This window comes from Mugil cephalus, chromosome 2 (assembly GCF_022458985.1).
Source record: "Mugil cephalus isolate CIBA_MC_2020 chromosome 2, CIBA_Mcephalus_1.1, whole genome shotgun sequence".
NCBI classification, from domain to species: domain Eukaryota; kingdom Metazoa; phylum Chordata; class Actinopteri; order Mugiliformes; family Mugilidae; genus Mugil; species Mugil cephalus.
In genome coordinates, this window is record NC_061771.1 from 121,453 (window position 1) to 146,739 (window position 25,287).

At 42.0% G+C, this 25,287-nt stretch overlaps 1 protein-coding gene across 2 annotated transcripts in view; it reads left to right on the forward strand.

Annotated features, from left to right (window-relative positions):
- ccdc40 (coiled-coil domain containing 40) overlaps nt 1–25,287 on the forward strand; it is a 43,872-nt gene that overhangs the window by 8,234 nt on the left and 10,351 nt on the right. For both annotated transcript variants that reach the window (XM_047579354.1, XM_047579355.1), the window contains exons 3-16: nt 14,141–14,234; nt 14,583–14,713; nt 14,962–15,045; nt 15,726–15,945; nt 16,952–17,109; nt 17,225–17,347; nt 18,031–18,152; nt 18,400–18,643; nt 18,736–18,918; nt 22,040–22,285; nt 22,409–22,622; nt 22,822–22,991; nt 23,081–23,172; nt 23,398–23,518. In XM_047579354.1, the coding sequence (XP_047435310.1) occupies nt 14,141–14,234; nt 14,583–14,713; nt 14,962–15,045; nt 15,726–15,945; nt 16,952–17,109; nt 17,225–17,347; nt 18,031–18,152; nt 18,400–18,643; nt 18,736–18,918; nt 22,040–22,285; nt 22,409–22,622; nt 22,822–22,991; nt 23,081–23,172; nt 23,398–23,518 (2,202 nt within the window). The remainder of the gene's footprint in view (nt 1–14,140; nt 14,235–14,582; nt 14,714–14,961; nt 15,046–15,725; nt 15,946–16,951; nt 17,110–17,224; nt 17,348–18,030; nt 18,153–18,399; nt 18,644–18,735; nt 18,919–22,039; nt 22,286–22,408; nt 22,623–22,821; nt 22,992–23,080; nt 23,173–23,397; nt 23,519–25,287) is intronic.

Here is a 25,287-nt window from a genome sequence, read left to right on the forward strand (position 1 = left end):
GAATAGTGCATTATATGCTATGCAATATCATAAGTGCTATTTGTCAGCTCTAAGTAAAGTGACAAGAATATGACACTATTATTAACAGATATAAATTGACTATGAGTAATTAAAAGGTGCAATGAACTAAGTACCAATTCTGGCATCTTTACCCCATATGCACAATATTATAAATTACTATGTTAATATCATAGGTGTTGTTTGTCAGCTTTAGGTAAAGTAGTACAAATAAGGTGTTGTTATAAATAGATATGAGATTATTATAAACAAATATGAGGCACAATGAAGTGAGAGCCTGGACAGTAACAACAAAAGGAATTTAGTTCACTTTATTTTCATTGAAACCAACACACATAATCAGAATGATTTTCAATGCTGTGAGCACATCACACATGAAACACATGAAACAGGCCACAAAAGTGGCACGGTATGGTCCTATACTACGTCGTGGTGGTTATTATTGGAACAAAACTCACAATGCCATTGAAATCTATCTTCGGAAAATTTTCATATGCATGCCAGTCTTGCAAATGATGTAATGCAGGCATAAAACTGGAGTGAAATCATATAACAGTAAATAGGCCAACAGGCCAACAGTAGTCTACAAGCAACATAATTACTGAAATTTGTAAAACACCCAACTTCCCCCTAATCAAAATATACCTACTTAGCACTCATGCACATTGTATTTTCTTATATAATGTATGATGTGGCCAAGTATGTGTGACCTTTCAGGTGTTATTTTTTTAAAAGTTTATATGAACGGTTACCACGATGCCGCCAAACATCCATTTTAAAGGTCTGCCATGCACCCTCCCAGCATTATGACACACTGAGAGACACACTACAAGACAGTAATAAAGAAAAAATATAAAGACAGACACACACACAGACAGACGGTCAGATAGACAGACAGATTGATAGAAAGATAGAGATATGGCTCTTAAAAGTGCCTTTGGGTTGGTGAGGTGATTCACGGGATGTTTTCACAGCAACTACAAGACGGAGGCAAATCTTTAGTGCTCTAGCTGGGTTGGTTTTTATGCAGAAAGATTTGATTTAAAACTAATAAAGAGATCACGTTTTTTTCTAAATAAATACAGAAGGCTTAAAGCAGCCCAATGAGACATTATGTTACCGCATTACATGCAGGCACCGCAGATTACACGTAGGTGGCTTAAGATAGGTAGATGAAAGTTTCAAGACATAGCTAGTTTTCACTCACAAGTCAGATCGTTTTCATATTCTTGCGTTTAATGATTGAAACCATTCGAAATCACTGGGACAACGTGCGGCTTGATCGGGATCGGTGTGCTATTACTTTTCTATCCGAAATACGAATTTTGCAAAAAATTTCCCCTTAATTATGAATGGGACGGATGAAAAAAAGAACCCGAAAAAGACAGACTTTCAAAGGTCTACTGCTCAGGCATACTTTCACCTAGAGATTTTATTTAAACTTTAAAATGTAGACACCAGCCTTGTGTATTGGTGTATTATCATCTCGTTTTGATAGGTCTTATCGTTGTTGATCAATCACTGTTCAATGTCCATGATCTTTTTTGAAAAAACTTGTTTTAGAGTGTAGAATGTTCGTATTAAGAGTGAGAGAACGTGTGTGAAATCGCCTGAAATTTTTCTCATTCCATGCTCGGCCCAGCCACAATTTACACACTAGACACATGATTTTTTTCCACAGTTGTAGACAAACTTGTTGTGTCTCTCACAATGTTCTTGGCAAAGCAGTGAGACTTACAGAATTTAAACTGCGAGCCTCTGTTCGCGGTAAAGTACCTGTCTACTGTCCATTCACTCCAATGCAAAGATTTTCTGAGAGAAGGTGAAGGGACCATTGTCTTTAACTCGCAAGTGTGTCCAAAATATTTATTCTACAAGGACAAAAAAACATATCAAAGTCTTCAGGAAGGTCTTCTGATAGGAGCTACGGTTTTGTCACAGTAAGTCCAAATGTGAGACCGGCAAAAAGAGGAAAATCTCGCTCTTTTCTGTGTCCCGGCTCTGCGCTTCCGTCGTCATTGACGACCACTGTGAGTTGCCACGGCAACCCCTGAGCTGCAGCTCTGGGCCACAGCTGGGACCAATTCATTAATCAGTTGTCTCTGCTGTTAATACAGCTGATCCCTGTGTCCCATACATTTATGTTACAACAACACACACCAACACACAAACCTCCCCATGCACACACAAACACAGAACTTTATGTTATTACAGTTACAGATACACTCAGGAAGAGTCGTAGGATGTACAAACATGCTACTCTACATTACAAACATTACTCTCTCACACACAGGCTAACTGTAAGCTAACTGTGCTAACCATATGCCAATTGTGCTAAATGTGGGTTAAGTGTGCTAACTGTGCTACATGTGGGTCAAGTGTGCGACATGTGGGTTACCTGAACTAAATGTAGGCCAATTGTGCTAAATTTAGGCTAACTATGCTAACTGTAAGCTAACTCTGCTAAATGTGAGTTAAGTGTGCTAACTGCAGGTTAACTGTGCTCACTGTAAGTTAACTGTGCTAACCATAAGCTAATTGTGGTAAATGTAGGCAAAGTGTGCTAATTTCCATGTTGACAGAGACGGTACCCCCGGCATTAGCTCCCGTAGCCCCTTCAAAATTTCCCAGAGGGAATTTTCTAGTTTGTACTACTTTACCTATAGCTGACAAATAACACCTATGATATTAACCTAGTAATTCATAATACTGTGCATATGTGGTAAAGATACCAGACTTGGTACTTAGTTTATTGCACATTTTAATTGCTCATAGTAAATTTATATCTGTTATATCTGTATATCATATTCTTGTCACTTTACTTAGAGCTGACAAATAGCACTTATGATATTGCATAGCTGTTTATAATTGTGTGCTGTAGGGAGATGTATACAATATTATAACTTTATTACATATACTTATAGCTACAGATATAAAGGACTATAGTAGGAGTCAAAACTCATTATGCATCACTATACGCATTTAGCAAACCAAATTAGTTATGATGCATCATAACTAATCAAAACTGACAAGTGACTAGGCAGATATTGACATATTTATAATGCATTATTCAGATTAAAATTCATAATTAGTTGTCATAATGCATCATGAAGTTTGTTATGACGAGTTGTGAATACATATAGATGGTAATAATGAGCATTACAATACTTTATAGACACCTTATAAAACATTATTAATGCATTCATAGGGCATTATAAATACGTCCTTCATAGAAAGTGTTACCAACATGTTAAATACTCGTATATTCAGTGATATACAAGGAATCAAATAAAACACAAATATATTTTAAAATTACTTCACTTACTATTTTAAACAACTCTTTCTATTGTTTACGGAATATACTTCCAGAGGACGAGCTTGGACGAACTGAGAGATTGCAAACTGTGTAGAATCACTGCAGACTTTTCTAGCCTTTCCATACTCTGTAAATCTGTGTTTTTATCTATTAACTTACTCCTTATTAAACCACATTTACTTAATTTATTTTCTGTTCTCAAGTCATGACACATAAAATTTACAGCCTTTTAAAACCATGTTTAAGTACTGAAAATGCTGTATCCATGCTCATACCAAGTTAAAGATAGAAAACTAGATTAGCTACTACAATAACTAACAGGCTAATATTAGCTAATTTACATTCTCGGCAGAATGGCTCTTCAAATGTGTTTGATGTTGTAGACAGGCAAAATTGTTGTTTTGCTTGTTTTGCTTTCTGCAGTGAACCTGTCCCTTCACATGTGTAGTAGTTAAAGCCAAAAGCAAAGACATTTGGCACCTTTCCCACTCCTCACATGATGATGGACGTCTGATGGAGGGGCAGTGCAAGTAGATTAGTAGAGTGGTAAAGACACCATCCCCAGCGTGTACTCACATACTGGGTAACAGGCTAGAGATATTTATTTTATATTTCATATTAACTGAAAACATGAAATGAACAACAATCAAGTCATCAAGTCCAGAGTCTTGACCTTTCAAGTCTAAGTTGAGTCTCAAGTTTTTTTTTTTTGTTTTTTTTTGTCAAGTCAGAAGTTATTAAAACAATGATTTGAGCTGACTCAAGTCCCCATCTCTGATTTCCATTATGAACGGATGTGCATCGCATTGCGTTGCTCGTGTTGACTGTGAACCAGGACTTGGGTTTGGCTGTCAATGAACCACTGTCCACAGTTTATATTGGCGCTATTGTGCTGCAGTTATTCTTTTGGTAGGCGTATGTGTAGATTTTAAAGCCAAGATGTAAGAATACTGCCTGTAAGCTAAACTTGGCTGAAAAGGACCATTGGCCAAAGCAGACTCCAGCACCTAGCTGTGATGTTCATTGAGGAGGAAGTGGTTGGGAGATTCCAGCACGAAAAAGTAATTGACAGATTTGTATCTCTCAAGATGAGGCGGCATAGAGTCAACAGGGTCTGTTCAGTCCAAACAGAGAAACAAAAGATAGAATGATTTTGTCGCTTAGGCGGGGTTGCTTTTCTATACTGACCTTCATATCATTGTCTTTAAGACTAGGGGGGCTCTGACCATTGAATCATCACTGGTCCGGGACTATCGTTAGCAGCACTGGAGCATCACAGGGGACTGTGTTCTCCCGTCCTGTTCACCTTGTGCACCATGAACTTCATTTACAACACAGGGTCATGTCATATGCAGGAGTTCTCAGAGGCACCCCACTGCAATTGTGTGGTGTACCAGGGATGGGCAGGAGCAGGAGTACCGGAATCTGGTGAACAACTTTGTCTCTGGTGTGAACGACTTTCGGCTAAAACCAAAGAGATGACAGTGGAATTCCAGAGGTTCCAGGCCCCACCTGCATCCTATATCCATCAAGAGGGAATATGTTGAGGTGGGCCACCTGGTGGTGAGTTGGATCAGATGGCAGGGGCAGACGCCACGCAGACCTGATAGGTCCAAACGAATAGTGAGGGTCTGCTGGGAACGCCTGGCGGAAGAACCTGTCAAGATGGTCTTTAACTCCCACCTCCGACAGAGCTTCAACTGCGTCCCGGGGTTGGTGGGGGACATTGAGTCCGAATGGGCCATGTTCCACTCCGCCATTGTCGAGGCGGCTGTTGTGAGTTGTGTACCCGCCATGTCGCTGGTGCTGGTCGTGGTGGTAACCCCCGAACCTGCTGGTGGACATCAGAGGTGAAGGGAGCCGTCCGGCTGAAGAAGGAGGCCTACAGGACATGGTTGGTCTGTGGGTCTCCAGAAGCCGCTGACCGGTACCGGATGGCTAAATGGCCTGCTGCCAGGGCAGTCGCTGAGGCAAAAACTCGGGTGTGGGAGGAGTTCGGTGAGGCCATGGAAGAAGACTATTGATCGGCTCCAAAGAGGTTCTGGCAAATCGTCCAGCGTCCAGGGGCGGAAGATGGCAACTTGCCCACACCATTTTCGGTGGGGGCAGGGAGCTGCTGACATCTCCACTTGCCCGGTGGTGGAAGGAATACTTTGAGGAGCTCCTCAATCCCACCAACATGCATTCCATAGGGGAAACAGTGCCGGAGGGCCCGAGGTTCGACCGTCCAATCTCTGGGGCAGAAGTCGCTGAGGTGGTGACCTGGCGGTGGAGCCCCAGGATAGGTTGAGATCCGCCCTGTGTATCTCAAGGCTCTGGATGTTGTAGGGCTGTCTTGGTTGACACGCCTCTACAACATTGCATGGTCATCAGGGGCAGTGCCTTTGGAGAGGCAGACCAGGGTGGTGGTTCCCATCTTTAAGAAAGGGGACCAGAGGGTGTGTGTGTATAGGGGGATCACATTGATCATTGAAAACCACTTTGTTCCTCCTTGAGGTTTAACCATCCGGATGGTTGAACCTCAAGGAAGAACAATGTGGTTTTCGTCCCGGACATGGAACCATGGACCAGCTCTTTACCTTCGCTAGGGTGCTGGAGGGGAAATGGGAGTTTGCCCAACCAGTCCACATGTGTTTTGTGGATTTGGAGAAGGCCTACGACCGTGTCCCCAGGAGCATCCTGTAGGGGGTGCTCTGGGAGTATGGGGTGGATGGCCCCTTGCTAAGGGCCATTTAGTGCCTGTACCAAAGGAGTGCGAGTTTGGTCCGTGTAGCAGGTTGTAAGTCGGAGTTGTTCCCAGTGGGGGTTGGACTCTGCCAGGGCTGCCCTTTGTCATCGGTTCTGTTCATAACTTTTATGGACAGAATTTCTAGGCGCAGCCGGGTGGAGGAGGGTGTCAAGTTCGGTGATCAGAGGATCTCGTCCCTGCTTTTTGCAGATGATGTGGTCCTCTTAGCTTCATTGAACTGCGACCTCCAGCTCTTGCTGGGGCAGTTTGCAGCCGAATATGAAGCGGCTGGGATGTAGATCAGCACCTCCAAGTCTGAGGCCATGGTTCTCAGTCGGAAGAAAGAGTGGATTGCTCACTCCGGCTCGGGAAGGAAGTCCTGCCTCAAGTGGAAGAGTTCAAGTACCTTGGGAGGGTAGAATGGAGCGAGAGATCGACAGACGGATCAGAGTGGCATCTGCAGTGTTGCGAGCGCTTAACTGGTCCGTCGTGGTAAAGAGACAGCTAAGCAGAAAGGCAAAGCTCTCAATTTACTGGTCGATCTATGTTCCAATCCTCACCTATGATCATCAGCTTTGGGTGATGACCAAAAGAAAAAGATTGCAGATACAAGCGGCCAAAATTAGTTTCCTCCGTAGGGTGGCCAGGTTCAGCCTTAGAGATAGGGTAAGGAGCACGGACACTCGGGAGGAGCCCAGAGTAGAACCGCTGCTCCTCCACATCGCAAGGAGTCAGTTGAGGTGGTTCGGGCATCTGGTGAGGATGCCCCCCGGACGTCTCCCTTTAGAGGTGTTCCAGGCATGTCCCACTGTTGGGAGGCCTTGGGGTCACCCCAGGACGCGATGGAGGGATTATGTCTCCCATCTGGCCTGGGAGCGCCTGGGGATTCCTCCAGAGGAGCTGGTGGAAGTGGCCCGGGGAGAGGACCTCCCTCCTAAAGCTGCTGCCCCCGCGACTCGGATAAGTGGATAAGGATTAGACAAGACAAATATAGTGCATTGTTATGCCTCCGTGGCACTGGGAGCCTACCCCATTATATTGTCTCATTGACAGCATGACGCTGAAGACGTACGCGTAGTCCACAAATTTAATAATGTATGAAGATGTGAAACTATAATAAATACAAATGCGAAATCAATACAAGCTACAGTTAGCAAGCATGACAACAACACAAACTACAGTTAGCTAGCATGACAACAATGCAAGCTACAGTTAGCTAGCATGACAACAATTCAGTTGCCATCACAAAACACATACAGTCAAACATCATGAAATTTCAAATAATGGCACAGAAAAATGGAGGTTATACATACAGACAATCCACAGAAGATGAAAGGCGAGCAGGCATCTGATTCTGGTGGTCAGGTCTAACAGCATGAAAACCCAGTACTGGAACATCTGCTTGTTTCCCGAGAAAAAGAAACCTAACTCATTGCTCACTACTAAGGGCAGTAAAGAACAACTGTAACAGCACACTCCCCGTCTGGCGTGATTAAATCCCACTACTAACCCTTCAACAAGAAAGTCACATTTATTTAGGGGGGAGAAGAAAACCAATCTCGGACAAAGGTCTCAAGAACAATTTTGTTCCAATTTTCCGGGCAACCTTGATCTCTGCTTTACGTACATTGCCGTCTTTGCTGGGGAAAACCTGAGTAATTATTCCCAGGGGCCATTCATTCCTCTCAAGATACTGATCTTTTGAGGAGCACAACGCTACTAGGCTCTAGGTTAGGCTAAGCATTCTGCCACTTTCTCCTTGGCTGCAGTGTTGAGAGATATTGGCCCTCCATTTGCTCCAGAAGGTTTGTGCCATTGGTGTTTAAAGGTGTCTTTGACTCCAGAGTTGCCTGGAGGAACTGAGGTGAAACTTGTCTTCTGAGTCAACAGAGTGGTAGGAGTAAGTATGCGAGGATCACTTGGATCAACAGACACAGGTATGAGGGGCCTGGTGTTGATAATGGCTGCCACCTCTGCCATCAGTGTGACAAGGACCTTGTGTTAGCTTGGAAGGTCTGAGTTGAAGGAACATGGCTATATATCATCCTCTCCCATGAACCCCCTATGTGAGACACATGTGGAGGTTTGAAGAGCCATGATCAGCCGTTTTCTTCAAGGTACCTCTCAACAGAAGTTTGTCAGCTCTCACAGACATACAGGTGAATATCACAGCCCATCTTTTACAGTGGGCTAGACCACCTCTTGTCCTCCATGCCTCAACCTCCCAGGGACCAAAAACATCCAACCTCATGTTGGTAAATGAAGGCTCCATTGATCAACTGGCAAGTCGGACATCTTTTGTGTTTTGTGGCTGCCAGGTAGTCTGTGACAAATGACACAATGGTGTATGATGCTGCTTACACGTCTCTTCACACCTGTGGCCCAATAACCAGCTGCTTGGATAGACTTGTACATTGGGAAAATAAAACAACCCATCCACAAACGCATGGCCCAACACAGGAGAGCCAGCTCATCAGGGAACGACTCAGCGGTCCACCTCCACCTGAAGGACAGAGGACACTCCTTTGAAGATACCAACGTCAAAGTCCTGGCCAGAGAGGACAGATGGTTTGAGAGAGGAATAAAGGAAGCCATCTATGTCAAAGTGGAAAAACCTTCTCTAAACAGAGGAGGTGGACTGAGATTTAATTTACCATCTATTTATAATTCAGTTTTGACTTCTGTCCCCAAGAAGTTTCAACACCATTTACACATTGAGCCTCCAGGCTCCCATTGACAATAGCCTCATTAGAGCTCTATTCATACGGTAAGTAGCCTAGGCGCACAGTTCCCCCCATTCAAGGACAGGTAAGTACCAGCCATTATGGAAATTAGTGACCCCAGTTTCTGGTCATGCAAGTTTCGGGTGGGTCATACCCACAGAGTTTTTCCTATTTAAACCTCAATTTCCCACTAGTTTATCAGAACTGAAGAAGCTACTCGGATGAGTGGCGAAACGTTCTAAGATTCAGCTGACCTCTCGCCAGGATGCCCATTGTTCCTCCATCTTCTCCGACAACGGTGAATCCCAGTCACCCTTCTCTTGTGTGAGCTCTCTTAGGATATGCTTCCCTTGAATAGTGACTGGAACCAAAAATCCAAGTAGGTCATACACACTGTTCATTACTGACAGGACACCCCGGCGTGTGAAAGGCTTCTCATTGATGTCGACTTTAAAGGTGAACGTGTCAGACTTCAAACCCCAATTAAGGCCCGGGCTCCAGTGTACTGGAGGAGTGTCTGAGCCTAGATCCAGGCCCTTTAGGTCACTGGCAAGATCCGGAGGTGGGAAGGCATCCATAACCTCTTTACTGTTCAAGGCAATGTTGTGCAGCCTCAAATTGGAGATGGCAAGAACGTCCCTGGTCCTCTTCAACAGACTGATTGCACCAGCAGGAGTGGGAAGCATCTTCAGCCTATCATCTACATAGAAGTCACAGCCAACAAACTGCCTCACCTCAGGATCCTTGTGTGGTTCTCCTTCCCTCGTGGACTGTCTGAGGCAGTAGGTGGCAACTGCTGGACTGTGACTGGTCCCAAAGACATGCACGGTCATGCGATACTCAATAACATCTTCAGCAGGATCATTGTCTCTGAACCAAAAGAAGCATAAGAAGTTACTATCCTGTTCCCTAACAAGGAAGCAGTGGGACATCATTAAGAGACACTGCATCATATTGGGCACTAGAATCAAACACAACACAGATGTTGCCAGGTTTTTTTGGATGGTAAACTCCAAAGGTAGGTAGATACCACCATTCCTCCTTTTCCTTGTGTGCAGTGGCAACCTTGGCATGTCCATTCTCAAATATTTTTTCCATCAGTGAGAAAAAGTGTTGACTCATCTCTGGCTCTCCCTCAAGGCTTCGTTTGAAAGAGAAGAAGCGGTTGAGAGCCTGGGATCTGCCTCGGAGCCGTCTTCTTGGCTGCTGAAAAGGCAGAGGAGCTACCCAGCTGTTACTCTCATCCTTCTTGAGACCCTGTTCCATTATCACCATAAAGGTGAGATCCTCGATATAGCGACTGCATTTATTGTCATTACTAATGAGCTGGAACAGCGTATGATGTAGAGAAGTATCCTCTCTAAGGTGTGTGACAGGGAGCTCTAAGGACTTGGGACCATATTGCTCTTTCACATTAAGAACACTGGGACAGGGCTTGAAGATGGTTGGACGATCTTTTTCAAACATGTTGATAAAGAAAGTATTCACCCTTAGTGTCTTGTGAGCTCTTCTCAAACTGACATTGCCCACAGTTACCCATCCCAGGTCGAGCTTTAGCATAAGGAGCATCTGGAGGGCCGTTGATCCGCTTACATACCTTGTGTAGCCTGATGATCTCGCGACCAAGGAGTAGCATGATGGGAACGTTGGGCTCCATCTCTGGAATGAGATGCGCTATAGGTTTTAGGTGACAATGGGAAAAGGCAGCAGTGGGTGTCAGAATCTTTGTTCGGTTATCTGGTATCTCATTGCATTCCAACAGTCTCGGAAGAGGCTGAACTATTCCACCGTCCAGTGACTGTGAAGAAGCCAGAGGCTGTCCTGCCCATGTCTTCAAAGAATATAAAGCATTGGGGCCTTGGACGCTGAAGGTGTCAAAGAAGTCAGAGCGAGCCAATGATCTATTACTTTGTTCATCCAGGATGATGTAAACCTTCTTCGCCTGATCATAGCCTCCTGCAGGATAGACCTTGGCTAAGAGAATCTTTGAACAACCCCTGTCAATGAGGTCTCCTCTACAGACTTCTGTACATTGAGCTGTGACCTCTGACATTTGAGTGGGCTCTGGCTCCCCACCATGCTCTGATTAAGGTTTCTCTACCTCATGGATCTATGACGCTAGACTTGGATGGAGAACAGTAAGGTGTCTGTCGCTATCAAACTCAGTGCACCTTACACTGGCACTCTTTCGCAGTGTGTGATGTACATGCACAACACTTAAAACAGATGCCATTCTCCTTGAGGAAGTTTTTTCCTTCCTCTATGGGTTTCATGCAAAATGCAAACCTTTCTCAATTGCCTCAGCTGAGCCTGGTCCATATCATTCGCAGCCCCGATCCCAGCTGATTTATGTGGATGGATCTGATGCATTTAGCATGCTTGGCAGATTCTTTACCCAGCCATTTGACCAGGAGATACATTTCCTCTTTGTATGACAGCTTGAGGCCTCCTACTGCATTTAGGAAAGAGCATCGCCAAGCTCTGTAGCCCTCTGGCTGGTCATTAAATTGCAACAGGCCGGTGTCACAGAAAAATCTCAGTCTAACATATGGGAACCAGTGGCATGAGTGGGCTGAGAACTAAGAATGTGAGTGGGTGAGAAGTATTTTTGTGGGTGGTCACGATCGTGACCACACAGCGTGGTGGGTGCCTGTATGGAGAAGACAGATGATACTGATTATCCTTGCTGCTGAATGTTACACCGTGCGAAGGCTGACTGCACTGACCTGGAGTAAGACCGCTATCTAGAGTATGAAAGGATATGAAAAACAAAAACTTAAAAAAAAATACATAAATGGTGGATCGTTTCCATGGATCTTTATGCCTCCGAGGCACTGTGCACATTGCCTCTGTTTTGTTTTGTTTGCTCAAAACCACCTCATGGACACTGGACAATTATGATCCACCATTTATTTATTATTTAGGATTTCATTAATGAAACGGGAGTTGGTTGTCATTACTGCTAATCGTAACTATAATAACAGCAATATAACAATAGGTGCAGAATTACATATAGTTTGATATGACAAAAATAACAAATAAATACATTAGCGGTGTTCATTGTTACTCGATATTGAATATAAACTTGCAAACAAAACTGAACGGGGTATTTCTCTTCCCGGTTGCTTTTTAATTTAATTTAATCTAATTTAATTCCAACACAATGAATAAAAATGCACTTTACGAACTTTGTCAAGAGCCACGGCATCTCTCAAAAGAGTGGCAGTCACTGCCAATAAGGCACAGGGCGTCAGTGTCGAGCCAGGGCGTCAGTATCAGGATTTAACCTAGTGGTCACGAGGCATCAGTGCCACTGAAAGATCCTGACAGGTAGTCACAGGGTGTCAGTGGGTGCCGGTGAGCATCAGGGAGGTGTCAGTGTGCATCGCATCCAGGAGTCACAGGGTGCCACTGGGAGGAACCAGGTCTTATCCGGTTTTTACTTTTTTAGGTTATTCTTATTGTGTTATTGGTTGTTTGTTTTTGTTGTTGTTGTTGTTGTTGTTTCTCTTTCTGTTCTGAGAACCAATCAACATGGTTTTTGGTCGTTTTGTCTTGTTTTTATATTTTTATTGTCATTTTTTTCTGGACTTTTTGTTTTTCGCTGTGGCACTGGCTGTGGAGTTTGGCGTAGTGGCCTTGTGTCCATTAGTGTATTCCAGTGATCAGCTGTTAGTGCTGTCTGTGCACCCTGATCCGCCTGTAGCAAGGCCAGAGAGGGATTGTTTTGGAGAAGTGTATGGCCTAGGTTCATATGGACCACAGTACGTCTATGCCCGGCTTCAGGACTCTACAGGCGGATAGAGATGTATTCTTGGGTCTTACATCCCTCCCTCAGTGGACAAGGCAACAGCATGCGGGACGATACATGCCAGTATTGCAACTGGCCAAACAACCGGATCACCTTGGACACCGTTTTGTTAACTACTTTTGTACAGTTGTTAATCATGCTAATTCTGTGATTATTTTGGCTGTTGGTTTTATTTTACCAGATCATTTAAATTACCAGTCAAATTAATACAAAAAGGACACAAAAGTGCTCCAAGGTAGCACTCCTGAAAGTTGACAACTTTGAAGAGTTCTCATCTTTACTCTGTGATGCAGGGCTGTAGGGCTGTAGTGCAACTCTGCATCATACTGTCAATACTAACATACTGTCCATCAACAATACTGGAAATACATAAATACAATACAAACTGTAAATAAACATAAATGAAATGTAAATGTGTTTGTCACTAATACTCAAATACAAGCAGATTAGTGTCCACTAGTTCCTATTTGAAAGAACCAAACACATGCCTACACCGGTCTGTAACAGAAATGAACTGAAATGAACCCTCTCCTCCTCCATCTCCTCCAGCCTCTCTACTGTCTGTCACCTTAAAAAAATATATGTTGATGCATGACATATGAACAGATTAGGGATAGAATGGTAGTTATTGTCTGAGCAAAAAAGGCTTTTACTTTCACACAAGTAGTATGTGTAATCACATAAAATCACATGATCATCTAGAGTTTAGAGGTTTTATTGTATTTTCACCACAAATTTTCTTCCACTGAAATACATGAAAATAAGATTTTTTTTTTTAAAGTGTATCTGTTTTGCAATAAATTCAATTCAATTCAATTCAGTTTTATTTATATAGTGCCAATAACAATACAAATCGTCTAAAGACGCTTCACAAAAACCAGCCTGCAACCTCCATAGCAAGCCTGAGGGCGACGGTGGCAAGGAAAACCTCCCTATGGCCTTTTATTCAATATCTGTATTATTGAGCCTCTACAGTTATATACCCTTGAAGTAACACGCACGCAATCAAATACAAACAAAAATGTAGATGTCATCACTGATATTAAAATCCGTCTAGCTGATGTGATCCAGGCAGAACAAATGCCGAACATGTTGACAACTTACACTCGCGGTTGCAGATTCATGCACTACCTCTCGTCCGGTCCAACTAGCACTAGGGTGTCATGCTCAAATTCATAGCGGGCCAAAATTTAATAAACGCAAGTCGCAAGTCGGGGTTTGCATGCAATGCATTTGATAATAATAGAAAAAAGGAAAAATTTGCAACAACAAAAAAAAAAAAAATACTATTAATGCTTTGGGTCAAGTTGAGGCGGGTCTTCTATTGTGATTTATTTGCATTTTTGTCCCAGACCCTAAGTATTTGGGTCCTTGTTTTATATGCCCCTCTATACATACTGAGCAAGGGACTTAAACGAGTTATCATATTTCATTGCGTTTTTCAATACAAGATTCAAGATTCAAGATCACTTTATCCCGGCAGGCTGCTGTTTCTGTCTGTATATTATATATATATTATTATATGTTTTCTCTGTGACCCACAGGATCAGTCATCACCGCAGTCAGATTTTCCCTTTCTGCAGCCTTACAGTGACCTGAGTATTGCATATGAACACTCCCCTGCAGCTGCAAACTCTTGTAAGTCACGCATAAAATTCCTGAGAGATTGATGACAAAGCACCACAGCATGACACAACACATCACAACCACATACTGTGGAAATTAAACTGGAAAGTTTCAGACAGAAATAAATTGATAGTGAAATCCTTGGCAGGCTCTCCCTGCTTAAAGGATGCATACCTGCACAGTATATGGTTGATGATTCTAAACTGGCCGTAGGTGTGGGTGTGAATGGTTGTTTGTCTCTCTGTGTTAGCCCTGCGATAGCTAGAAAAGGCTAGAACCATCCCGTGGCCCTCTCAAGCACAAGTGGTTATTGAAGAAGAAAAGATGAGAAATAAATCATTTTTATTTTGTGTGTTTCAGTGGAAGAAAATATTTCTCTGATCTTGGAGACACCTCGCCTTTTCAACGTCAGTACATCAGAAGAGGATCAGGAGCAACTGCCAGAAGATGAAGATGAGGAAGAGGAGTTCATAGTTCTTGACCCTGAACATGTTAGTGTCTTATCCTCCAATATTTATGCAATCAGTGATGATTAAAATAGATTCTGTCTTACTTCTCCTCAAAGAGTAGACACTGGTGTCAATAAAAAATAGTTTTCCTCTTCAAGTGGCTCTCCACGGAGCTGAATGTGATCCCATTCACACAGTGTACTTTTGACAGTACATCTGGCATGTTTGTGGACATTAAATGAGATCTTTTTCACTGTATCTCATTGATACCACACTTAATTTGTTGTTAGCCACTGGTCAGAAGGCAACAAGCTGCTCTGAGCATCCAGCTCAGCCAACAGCTGGAGAGGATCAACCTGGGACTAAAGGAAAAGGTTGGCTATTTTTCGTAAACAATTTTTTTCTGCCATTTTCTGTTCTTTTTCCTCTTTACTCTATTTGAACACACATACACATTACGTTTACAATATACTGCTACTTAACTTTGAAGGCCCTTCAAAACCAAGCTTTATATACATTCATGCACTCTCACACCATGCTGTGTCATTGAACTCATTGCCTTATCTGTCCGACTGTCTGTGTCAGAGCATTCAGTTGCTAAGCTCCCACACTTTTGGTAAATGCTAAATGGCCTTGTTTTTCTTGCCTTTCTACCAGTTGGTACTCAGTGCTTTACAGTCACAGATGCATCTACCCATTCACTCACACAAGCACACACACATTCACCAGCGCTCCGCACAGGGAGCAATTCGGAGTTCTGTGTCTTTCTCAAGGACATTTCAGCATGTGCCCGGGGATTGAACCACTAACCTGTTAGTACAAAACTCACTCTACCTATCCATAGCCGCCCCTTTTGGCATTTATCTTCAGTGCTGCAAATACATAATTTATTCTATATAAAATGATAACATCAATTAACATAACATCAATTCTGTGACAAAGAATGCACGTGTCAAGTGTCATAGCATTTTTTTTATTGTTTTTATTTTTCATTGTTTTTTGTTTGTTTGTTTGTTTTTTTCATTCTTTGCTGTGCTCTTTCACGCTGCCCCAGATGGCAACAGAAAAGGCTGATGCCTGCCACATACAGGAAGCAGGTATTGAGATGTTCAGGGTACAGGAGCAGCTGGCCAGAATGCAGAACAGACTGGAAGACCGCCATAAGACCAAATCACAGGCTGAAGCAAAACATCGGCAGGCCCAGGATCAGCTGGAGGCCACAAAGAGTCAGTATGCCAGTATCACCAGCCAGGACAGGGGACTTAAAGCCAAAGGTGAGCCTGACTCATTATTAGTTCATCATGTCTTGTGATCAAGGAAATGACTTCACTGTTGCACAGTTATAGTCAGCAACATATAGTACACAAAAACGCCACCAAGGTGTTTGCCAAAAAACATATTAATTTCACCATTGTGCTACTTTAGAGAAGTGCCATTTATTAAGCTTTAAAAAACTTTTAAACAAAACGTGTTCCCTCTATAAAACCTCTATTAGATGAAATGACTCAGTTCCAGATCAGTCTCCAGATCATCCTCCAGAGGGGATTATAAAGACCGGTCAAAACACCATCTCTGTCAAAGGTTCACTGCTTTTACAAAACAACTCAATAAATGGTTGAAAACTAATCGAGATTGTGAAAGTATGTGAATATCCACTTTAATACACTAAAAATAGTATCCCACTTTTACGCAGCCTTTAATTTATTGTACTGAAATGTTATTTGTTGCTTTCATATAGTGTTGTAGATATTGGCTGCTGTGTCTGTATGTTTATGTTATGTTATGCTTGTTTCCCAATGTCTGAGGACTACGGATGGAAATTAGTTTGTCGCTAAATCTGGCATATTTACACAATGTCATGTGTTTGTATAAAGTGTACCAAGTAATTTGCACTGCCCTCACCAAATAAACAAATAATAAAAAATAAATAAATGAATAAAAAAAAAAAAAAAGTGCAATCATGCCCGGGCAAAGAGGTATATTGTATACCCATCTAGAAGCACTTGGTATTAGAGCTGTCACCAGTAAGAACAGTTTTAATTCTGTTGTAATTTTACTTGTATTATGGTAACTTCTGAAAAGTGACACAACTCCATATACATTGATAGTTTTGGGTGAAGTTGTATAGACTGAAACTCATGGGTCAAGACTTTAGTGTGTCACGATTTGACTTTTTCCACTTGATCAAGAGCTCGGGTTTAAACCACAATTATCAGTGGTTGGAAGTATATGTAAACTGATGTTAATTTTGTTAATGCTGACTCCCCTATCTTCTCCTAGTGTCTCAGCTACAGGCTGAGTTAGACAATGTGATGCTGCACCTTATCTTTGCACAAGGAGTCAGTGAAGATTTTCATTCTAAAGTCAAAATCATGAATAATGCCAGATGCAAAGTGGAAGCTGAGAAGACTCAGGCAGAAGACCAGAAACTGAAGCAGGTGGACAAGACACGTTAAAAACATCTGATCTTTCAAAGTTTAAATTTCATTAAAATATAATCTATTAGGTTACTGTTATAAAAACACACTGTTATAAAAACACCTGTTTCTTCAGGATTTGTATGTGGAGCGCCTAACAAATGAGATGGAGCAACTGACACAGCAGAAAGCCTTGTATGAGACCCAGGCCAGCGCTCAAGAAGGGGAGACACAGGCAGCCAAAGAGGCCCTGTCTGAGGTAACTGTGAAACAGTGTCCACCTGCATGCTCAAAGACTCAAATCAGTCTCTCTGTCTCACTTTCTCTCTCTCTCTCTCTCTCTCTCTCTCTCTCTCTCTCGCACACACACACACACACACACACACAGTATACTATTGTCTGCATTATTTGATTCCTTCAGAACTAATAAAACAAATGGGCTAGTGAAAGAAAAAGAGTATGAAACATAGAGATGGGAAGCTGGGGGAAAAAAATTATATATTTTTTTTCACTGGCGTCACTACAGCTACCTGCTGTCACAGTAGTGACAGCAGGTAGCTGATGTAGAGGGTAGAGCTGTGGAGAAGAGCCAACTGAATCAGGGGGTTATACAGCAGGGAGCCAAGCAGAGTGAGTCAAGGAAGCAGAGAGTCAGGAGGTCTGAAGTCAGGCTGAAGGAGACTGCAGGCAAAAATTAGTAACAACAACAATAATAGAAATCAGAAATGACTGGCACATGACTGACTGTATGACAAAATGAACTATCAAGGGGCATGACTGAGCTTAAATCCGGCAGAGTACAGTGGTGCTGAATTGTGTGAAAGGAAGAGTAACTGAGGCTGTTTAGAGGGGTTTTTGAGGTTTAAGTGTAGTATAAGTATAAAGTTTAGTGAAGTATCAAAACAAGAGCATTCTTAACACCTTTCTTGTTTATTTCTCAAGGCGGAGATGGAAATTGAGTCTCTGCTGATGGTCCGTAAACAGCTACTGCAGCAGTGGAACAGCAGCCTCATGAGTATGAGGAGACGAGATGAGGACTTCAGTGCCATGAAGAAGGCCATGCGGTGAGAACTAATGAAAAGGATGGCTGAATATTAATCTCATCACTAATCAAATCACTTTAAATGTGCTCATAGTGTACATGTAACCGATGATGTCCCTCCAGGAGACATGTTTCTTTAACAGTATCTTTGCGATGTTTCAGTTGCAAGTTCAATTGCCTTTCTTTAAACGTCTTTTGGATTACCATGACCTGGATGACTGAGAACCTTCACAGACATATCCAATTTCATTACTGCTTGATTCCTTCAGAGCGGTCGTGCATCAGGTGGCCTTGCTGGACAGAGAGATTGAAAGCTACAAGAAGTCCACAACTGCAGAGCAAGAGCAAAATGAGTCACTGACTGTGCAGTTGAACTGGTCTCAGATAGATGGAGCTACTTCCAAAAAGCTGATCAGTCAGAAACAGGTTCAGCAAGAGGCTCTGCAGGCCCACTACAGCACATGTCTCCGCACTCTGTGTGCAATAGAGTGTACTCTCTCCACACACACAAAGGTAGATAGAACACAAAGGCTCCTGTGTTTTTCCAGTGTGTAGACCCTTATGTGTTCCTTCATTCTCCTATCTTTACTCCTTAATTTTTCTAGGAAGCCAGTACACACCAGGCTGAACTGAAGGATCAGCAACGGCAGGTAGAAAAACAGAGCTCTTTGCGTCTTATGCTGGAGGACAAGATTATGACGCACATAAATCGGAAGCTCAACCACAGCAAGGCTGTCAAGTACTCCCAAAGGTTCACCAGTAAGATAAGCAGTCTCAAGGACGAGAAGGTAAGAATGGTCCTTATAAAGGTGGGAAAAGCTTTAAGAAAGTTCAAGCTACGGGAAAGCCTTCATCATTGTTTAGTCATTAGTCGTTTAGCGGACACTAAATATCTGTCATAATGAAGTATTTTTGTTTAGAGATCCTCCATGTAAATAATCAGTTTGATATCACTTTTTATTATATGTAGTAATTTTCTGTTCGAAAGTGGGCCTGCCTTATTTAAAGCAGTTGTGACTACACTTGAACCATACATGCAGCACCCTGGCAGCGCTTTGGGGGTGTTAGGTGAACCTCAGCTCAAGGATCCTCCATGGACGTGGAGTAGATTTGAACCAGTACCCTATTACATCCATTGCCATTATGGTGATCTCAAATGTCTTTACTTTGGTCACAATCGTATTGCACCCCATTCTATTCCCTTCAAACTTTTCTTGAATAAATTCCAAACTGGTCTTCAGCTCCCAGACATCTCTAATAACATCATCCAATCTTTTGTTGGGGTTGTTTTAGCATTTTACGAGTCATGATTTATCTTATGAGGATGTACCAATACTTGATAAAAGCTGAAGATGTGATGTTGATGCACGTCTGTTAGTCAGAGGCCTAGTAGGCCCAGAAGCCACAGACTCAACAAATTGATGTACAGTCCCCTCCACAAATAATGGAACAGCAAGGCAAATTCCCTTGTTTTTGTTGTTCACTGGACTGGAGACATTCACAACATCACCAAACTGTTGCATTCTTCATTTGTGATACTATTGCAGGCTTTGACTGCAGTTTCTTTCAGTTCTTGTTTGTTTTGCTCAGTTGGGTTAAGATCAGGTGACTGACTTTTTGCCAGTCTACAACCTTCCTTTTTTCCCCTGATGAAGTCTGTGGTAAAATACATGATAAAATTCCTCCTGACAGTTTGGATGCATATCTCCTTAAATTGGCAGACAAAATGTTTCTGTACACTTCGGAATTCATTCTGCTGTTGACATCATCAGTTACATCATCAATGAATATTAATGAGCCTGTTCCAGAAGCGGCTATACTCGACCAAGCCATGGCATTACCTCCACCATGCTTCACAGATGAGCTTGTATGCTTTGGATCATAAGCAGTTCCTTTCTTTCTCCACACTTTGGCCTTTCCATCACTTTGATAGAGATTAATCTTGGCCTCATCAGTCCATAAGATTGTGTACCAGAACTTTTGTGGCTCATCTCTGTACTTCTTTGCAAATTTCAATCCGGCCTTCAGATTCTTAAAGCTGGTTTGCATCTTTCGGTATGGCCTTTATATTTCTGCTCTCGGAGTCTTACTAGAACAGTGGATTGTGATACCTTCACCCCTGCATTGTGGAGGTTGTTGGTGATGTCACTCACTGATGTTTTGGGGGTTTTCTTCAGAGCTCTCCCAATATTTCTGTCATCAACTACTGTTGTTTTCCTTGGCCGACCTGTTCGACGTCTGTTGCTCAGTACACCAGTAGTTTTTCTTATTCAGGACATTCCAAATTGTTGTGCTTGCTATGCCCAATGGCTCTGATTGATTTTCCTTCTTTTCTCAGCTTGAAATTGACTTGCTTTTCTCCCATGGACAACTCTATGGTCTTTGTGTTGGTTTATCCTCTTAACAAGAAATGCATACTTCATAGGTTTCAACCCAGGCCAAAAAATAGACTAGTTATGGAGAGCTATTTAATGTTTGAACAAGTAACCTTAAAGGCAACACCTGGTCAACAAGAAACACCTGTCAGTCACATGTTCCATTACTTTTGCTCACCTAAAACTGCTGTGGTGTAAATCAAGTTGTTATCACATCAAGATGTAAATACCAGAAAATAAAAGCTGACTTTCTGACCTCTTGTCTCATACTCATCTTTTGATCTTAAACCCAAGTGTCTTCAGTGAACAACAAAAACAAGGGAATTTGCCTTGCTGTTCTAATACTTTTGGACGGGACTGTTAAATTGTCCCCAGTGTTGATATGGGCAGTGTTACTTTCACTAAAAATAACTGGAAATATGGATTTTGCATATTTAGATTTACACATAGATTGACTAAGTTAGCCTTAACGCTAATAACAGTACAGTGTAATGGCCACTTGTTGCCCACAAGTATACGCCCATATGTATTGTTGGCACAATACATATTGTGATAGAGATACTGTAAATTTAGATGTATTCATATTGAAATGAATATTACTAGAGACTACTACTATATATTGTAACCAAACACCTAAAGAAAGCTGGCACTGCGCTAGATGTTTTGTTAAATTACTTGTGCTATTTTGCGAGGTACAGAAATATTTTGTTTTTGCACAGAAAGTGCACTTAACTGTAATGTTCTCTGTCTCCCTTTCACTGACGAACTGAAAATAATGAGCATATGTCCATCTTGCGAATGTAGAGTCTGACTCTGCCGCCGCAGTCATCTTCTCCCTGATCAGCTGTTCTCTAGCACTAACAAAAAGTTAACATTTGCTCAAATTTTTTTCTCCTCTACTAATGTTTGTATGTTTGAATGTTTGAATTTGTATAAGAACACGCAGCTTAATTAATTTAATTAATTTCTCATTAAAAATCCATTGTTACACAGGTTGCTGATATTTTTTACCAAATAAAATATTACAATTACAATTACAATGCAATAAGTTTTTGTAATGCCTTACATTACCACATTACAGCAAAAAGTAATGCATTACAGTAATTGCATTACTTTTGGTATGCATTAGTCCCAACACTGGATAAAGGTAAAAGGTATCAATACAATGCAACATCAGTCGATGGACAACTGTATTTAAGAGTGCCAGAAAGGATTCAGTAGATACTTAGATTCTCAGAGGAAACACCTGGCAGCCCTCTTAAAGATTCTGCTAAATGTTGAACCATGGACAAGTTGAAGAATTGTTCATCCAGGGTTATTATTTCAAATGTTTCATTCAGAGACACAGATGGCATTTTCCATAGATTGGTCCTTTCATGCTTCGGTATGTAACACCCCATAGAAACCAGAAGAAAAATGAGCAGCAAAAGTGGAAAACACAAAACTGCATAAACAGCAGATGCACAATAGCCAAAACATAATAATAATATTTAAAAGAAAAACATTTTGTTCATCATCTCTTTCTCCCTTCTAGATATGTCAGCTGAAGCAGCTGGAGAACAAAATATTCGCAGTTAGACTTGAGAGCCAACAGATCGACCAACACGTGGACAACCTGGTCCACACCCAAGAGGCCTTAGATGAGGAGATTGCAAACTGCAACAAATTACTGACTGACCACCAGACTAAGGCTTCTTCATTTATTAAACTCATTTACCAGAAGCAGACAGCAATTGCCAATTGCAACACCAAGATTTCTCAAATCCTCACCAGCACTGGGGTAAGAGATTTAGGGGAAAGAGTACTCCTTGGCCATCTGGTGTTAGTGTGGATAAATCAATGGAACTGGCTAGTGATGGGGAATGTCAAGCTGCCTTTGTGATTTGTGTGTGTCTGTTTCCAGCATGAAGACCTGAGTCCTCTGCAAATCAAGGTGGAAGCAATAATGGCTCAGATTGATGAGCTGACAGCAGATATTAAGAGTGACCAGCAGCTCTGGATTAGATGTCAGGGGACTCTAGTAGGACTGACACGGGAGATGGAGGCCAACGGCAGGGAGTTGCGCAAACTGCAGACAGAATATACTGGAATGCAGCAGAAGAAAATCCGCCTGGAGAGTAAGCAGTACATGCAAGCACACACAGTCAGTCAGCTCTCAGTAAATTATTTTTTTGGCCACTTGTTATCTTAAGTTACTAAACAGCAAGTTTGATAATTATATGTGAAGCTTTAACCATACACTTAACACTTGACTCTATCTACTCTATTACTAACTCTATCTGCTCATACAAATTGACACCAACTCCAACCCCCTAGGTCAGTTTGAAGAATGGCATCAAGAAGAAAATCAGCTGGAGAAGAACTCAAAGATGCTGAAGAGAGACCTGCTGAAGCTCAACGCCTTGCTGTGCAAGAACAGACAGCTGAGCCACGTTCTGGAGCAAGAGAACGCATTCATGGAGACAGACTTCCTTCACAGATTGAAGGCACAACAACGTTGCTTAGTTACATTTACTATTTCTCTTTTCTGCAGTTTTCAAGTAAATGATGACAAAATGTGAAATATTATGGCTAGGAGGCGGAGCAGGAGTCTGTCCAGATACAGATGAAGCATGAGAAGACACGGGAAGAGAAAGAGTGGCTCCTCAACAGTTTGCTAGAGGCCGAGTCAGTCATATTTTGTTATTCCCTGATGAATATGGTATAGGTCCATTCTGTCCATCCATCTGATTTCTTACATTAAAAATGATGTCAGTGACATTTTATTTATACAGCAAATGTTGACAAGTATTGTACAGAGTAATCTCATATATTGTTTGGTTATGCCTTGCATCCTGGTTGCTTTATTGACATGTATTACTTGCATGTATGCTTTGAATTTATGTCCTGCAGGCGTCAAATCATGCTGTGGGACAAGAGGACCCAGATTGTAAAGGAGACTTGTTCAGCTGTGGACTCAGAGGTGGGCCGGGGAGACATCCAGGTGATGAAAGCTGAAATACATTGCATGGAGGTAAATACAGCGAGCACAATATGATTATGTAATGAGACCATAAACAGTGATATCACATCTAGATGTGCAAAAAATACACTCCTTGATTATGGAAGGACTTCTGATAAAGTCATTAAGATATATGATCTCAGTCATACCATATGTGTGAGCATGAAAGGTTGTCTGTCTCTCTGTGTTAGCCCTGTGATAGACTAGCTACCTGTCCCTGGTGTACCCCGCCTTTTGCCCAATGACAGCTGGGATAGGCTACCGCCCCCTGCGACCCTCTTGTGAACAATCGGTTATAGAAGATGAGATGAGATATATAGTTCTGGTATCCAGAATTAAATCTCCTTTGGCTTCGGCTTTCGGCTTTGGCTGAAATTAGATGCTGCAAATCAGATTTTTAGATGTTTTAAAAACTATATATATATATATATATATGTATATATATATATATATATATATATATATGTATATGCTTCTTTTATGTCTCCCATCTTCTCTGTCATTTTTTATTTATTTTTTTTTTTTTTAATCATATTTATCCATGACACCTACAGGTCAGGTCGCAAAGTGGTGAATTGATTCCATTGATAAATAAATACCTGATAAAAATCCCTGTGTTGTTGTTGAACGCACAACAGGGAGTGATGAAGGAAGCAAAGATCAATGTCTTTGACCCTTTACATTGATTACTATTTACCTTTTTATCAAAATCATTTGGTGTCATTGTAGTGCTAACGGGACTATAAATAAACAATTTATTCATTCATAAATACACAGGATAAGATGTTACAATCCCTTGTGCCATGATCTGAGGCAAAACACATTTAGAAGCCTAGTCCAACTGAAAAGCCAACCAGCAGGCTAGCAGTCAGCTACAAACAAGCAACCAACAAGGAGACACCAGATAACTAGCCTAGCCAGCAGCGGGTAAGAAGTGATGGGACATGCAGCTACACTTCAGCCAACACTTCTCCCTCTGCCTAAGAATGCAATTAAAACACTAAAAGGCACCAGCTAACTAGCCTAGCCAACAGCAGGTGAGAAGTGATTACACTTTCAACACAACTTTCAACACACACCAGTACACACCAGAAGACACCTGCAAACTAGCCTAGCCGCCAGCAGTAGACAGTATGCGACACATCATTGGGGTTTTCAAGTGGGTACCTCCCGTCACTGATATTTCATTAAGTTAGGCCCACAATACCTCAAGAAGGCTCAACAGTGAGCTCCAGCGTTCTAGAGTCACCCCCCTCAATGCAGTCGCCACGCAACCATGTGACTTTCAACCGAGAGATTAGCTTAGCCTTACTACAACTGTAAAAACTATTAAAACTGCTCAGCTAACCTTACCTTTAGCATGCTCCCCAGCTCCGCCGAATCTTAGCGGCCCTACGCTATACCTGATCCTTGCTGGTCTGTCCTTTTCTCCCTCCCAAACAAACATAGTATGCCTATTCACCTTTCACCTTTGTAGCTTAGAAATCCACAGGTCAGATATTCAACACTCCAGACCAGAGACCCTCACAAGAAGATGGAGGGGGAGGGGAGGGGAAGGTAGAGAGCGAGACACAGTGGTTAGAAAAAAAAAATAAAATAATAAGATATTAGAGGACAGGAGCCAGAGAAGAAAGAGGAGAGGACATTTCCTCAGTGCATCGTCCCCCTAGTGATCTGATGGGACAATATGGTTGTATGAGGTCTTTCAGATATGATGAAGCTAGGCCTTTCAAGGCCTTGTATGTAAGGAGGAGGACTTTAAATTCAATTCTAGATTTTAA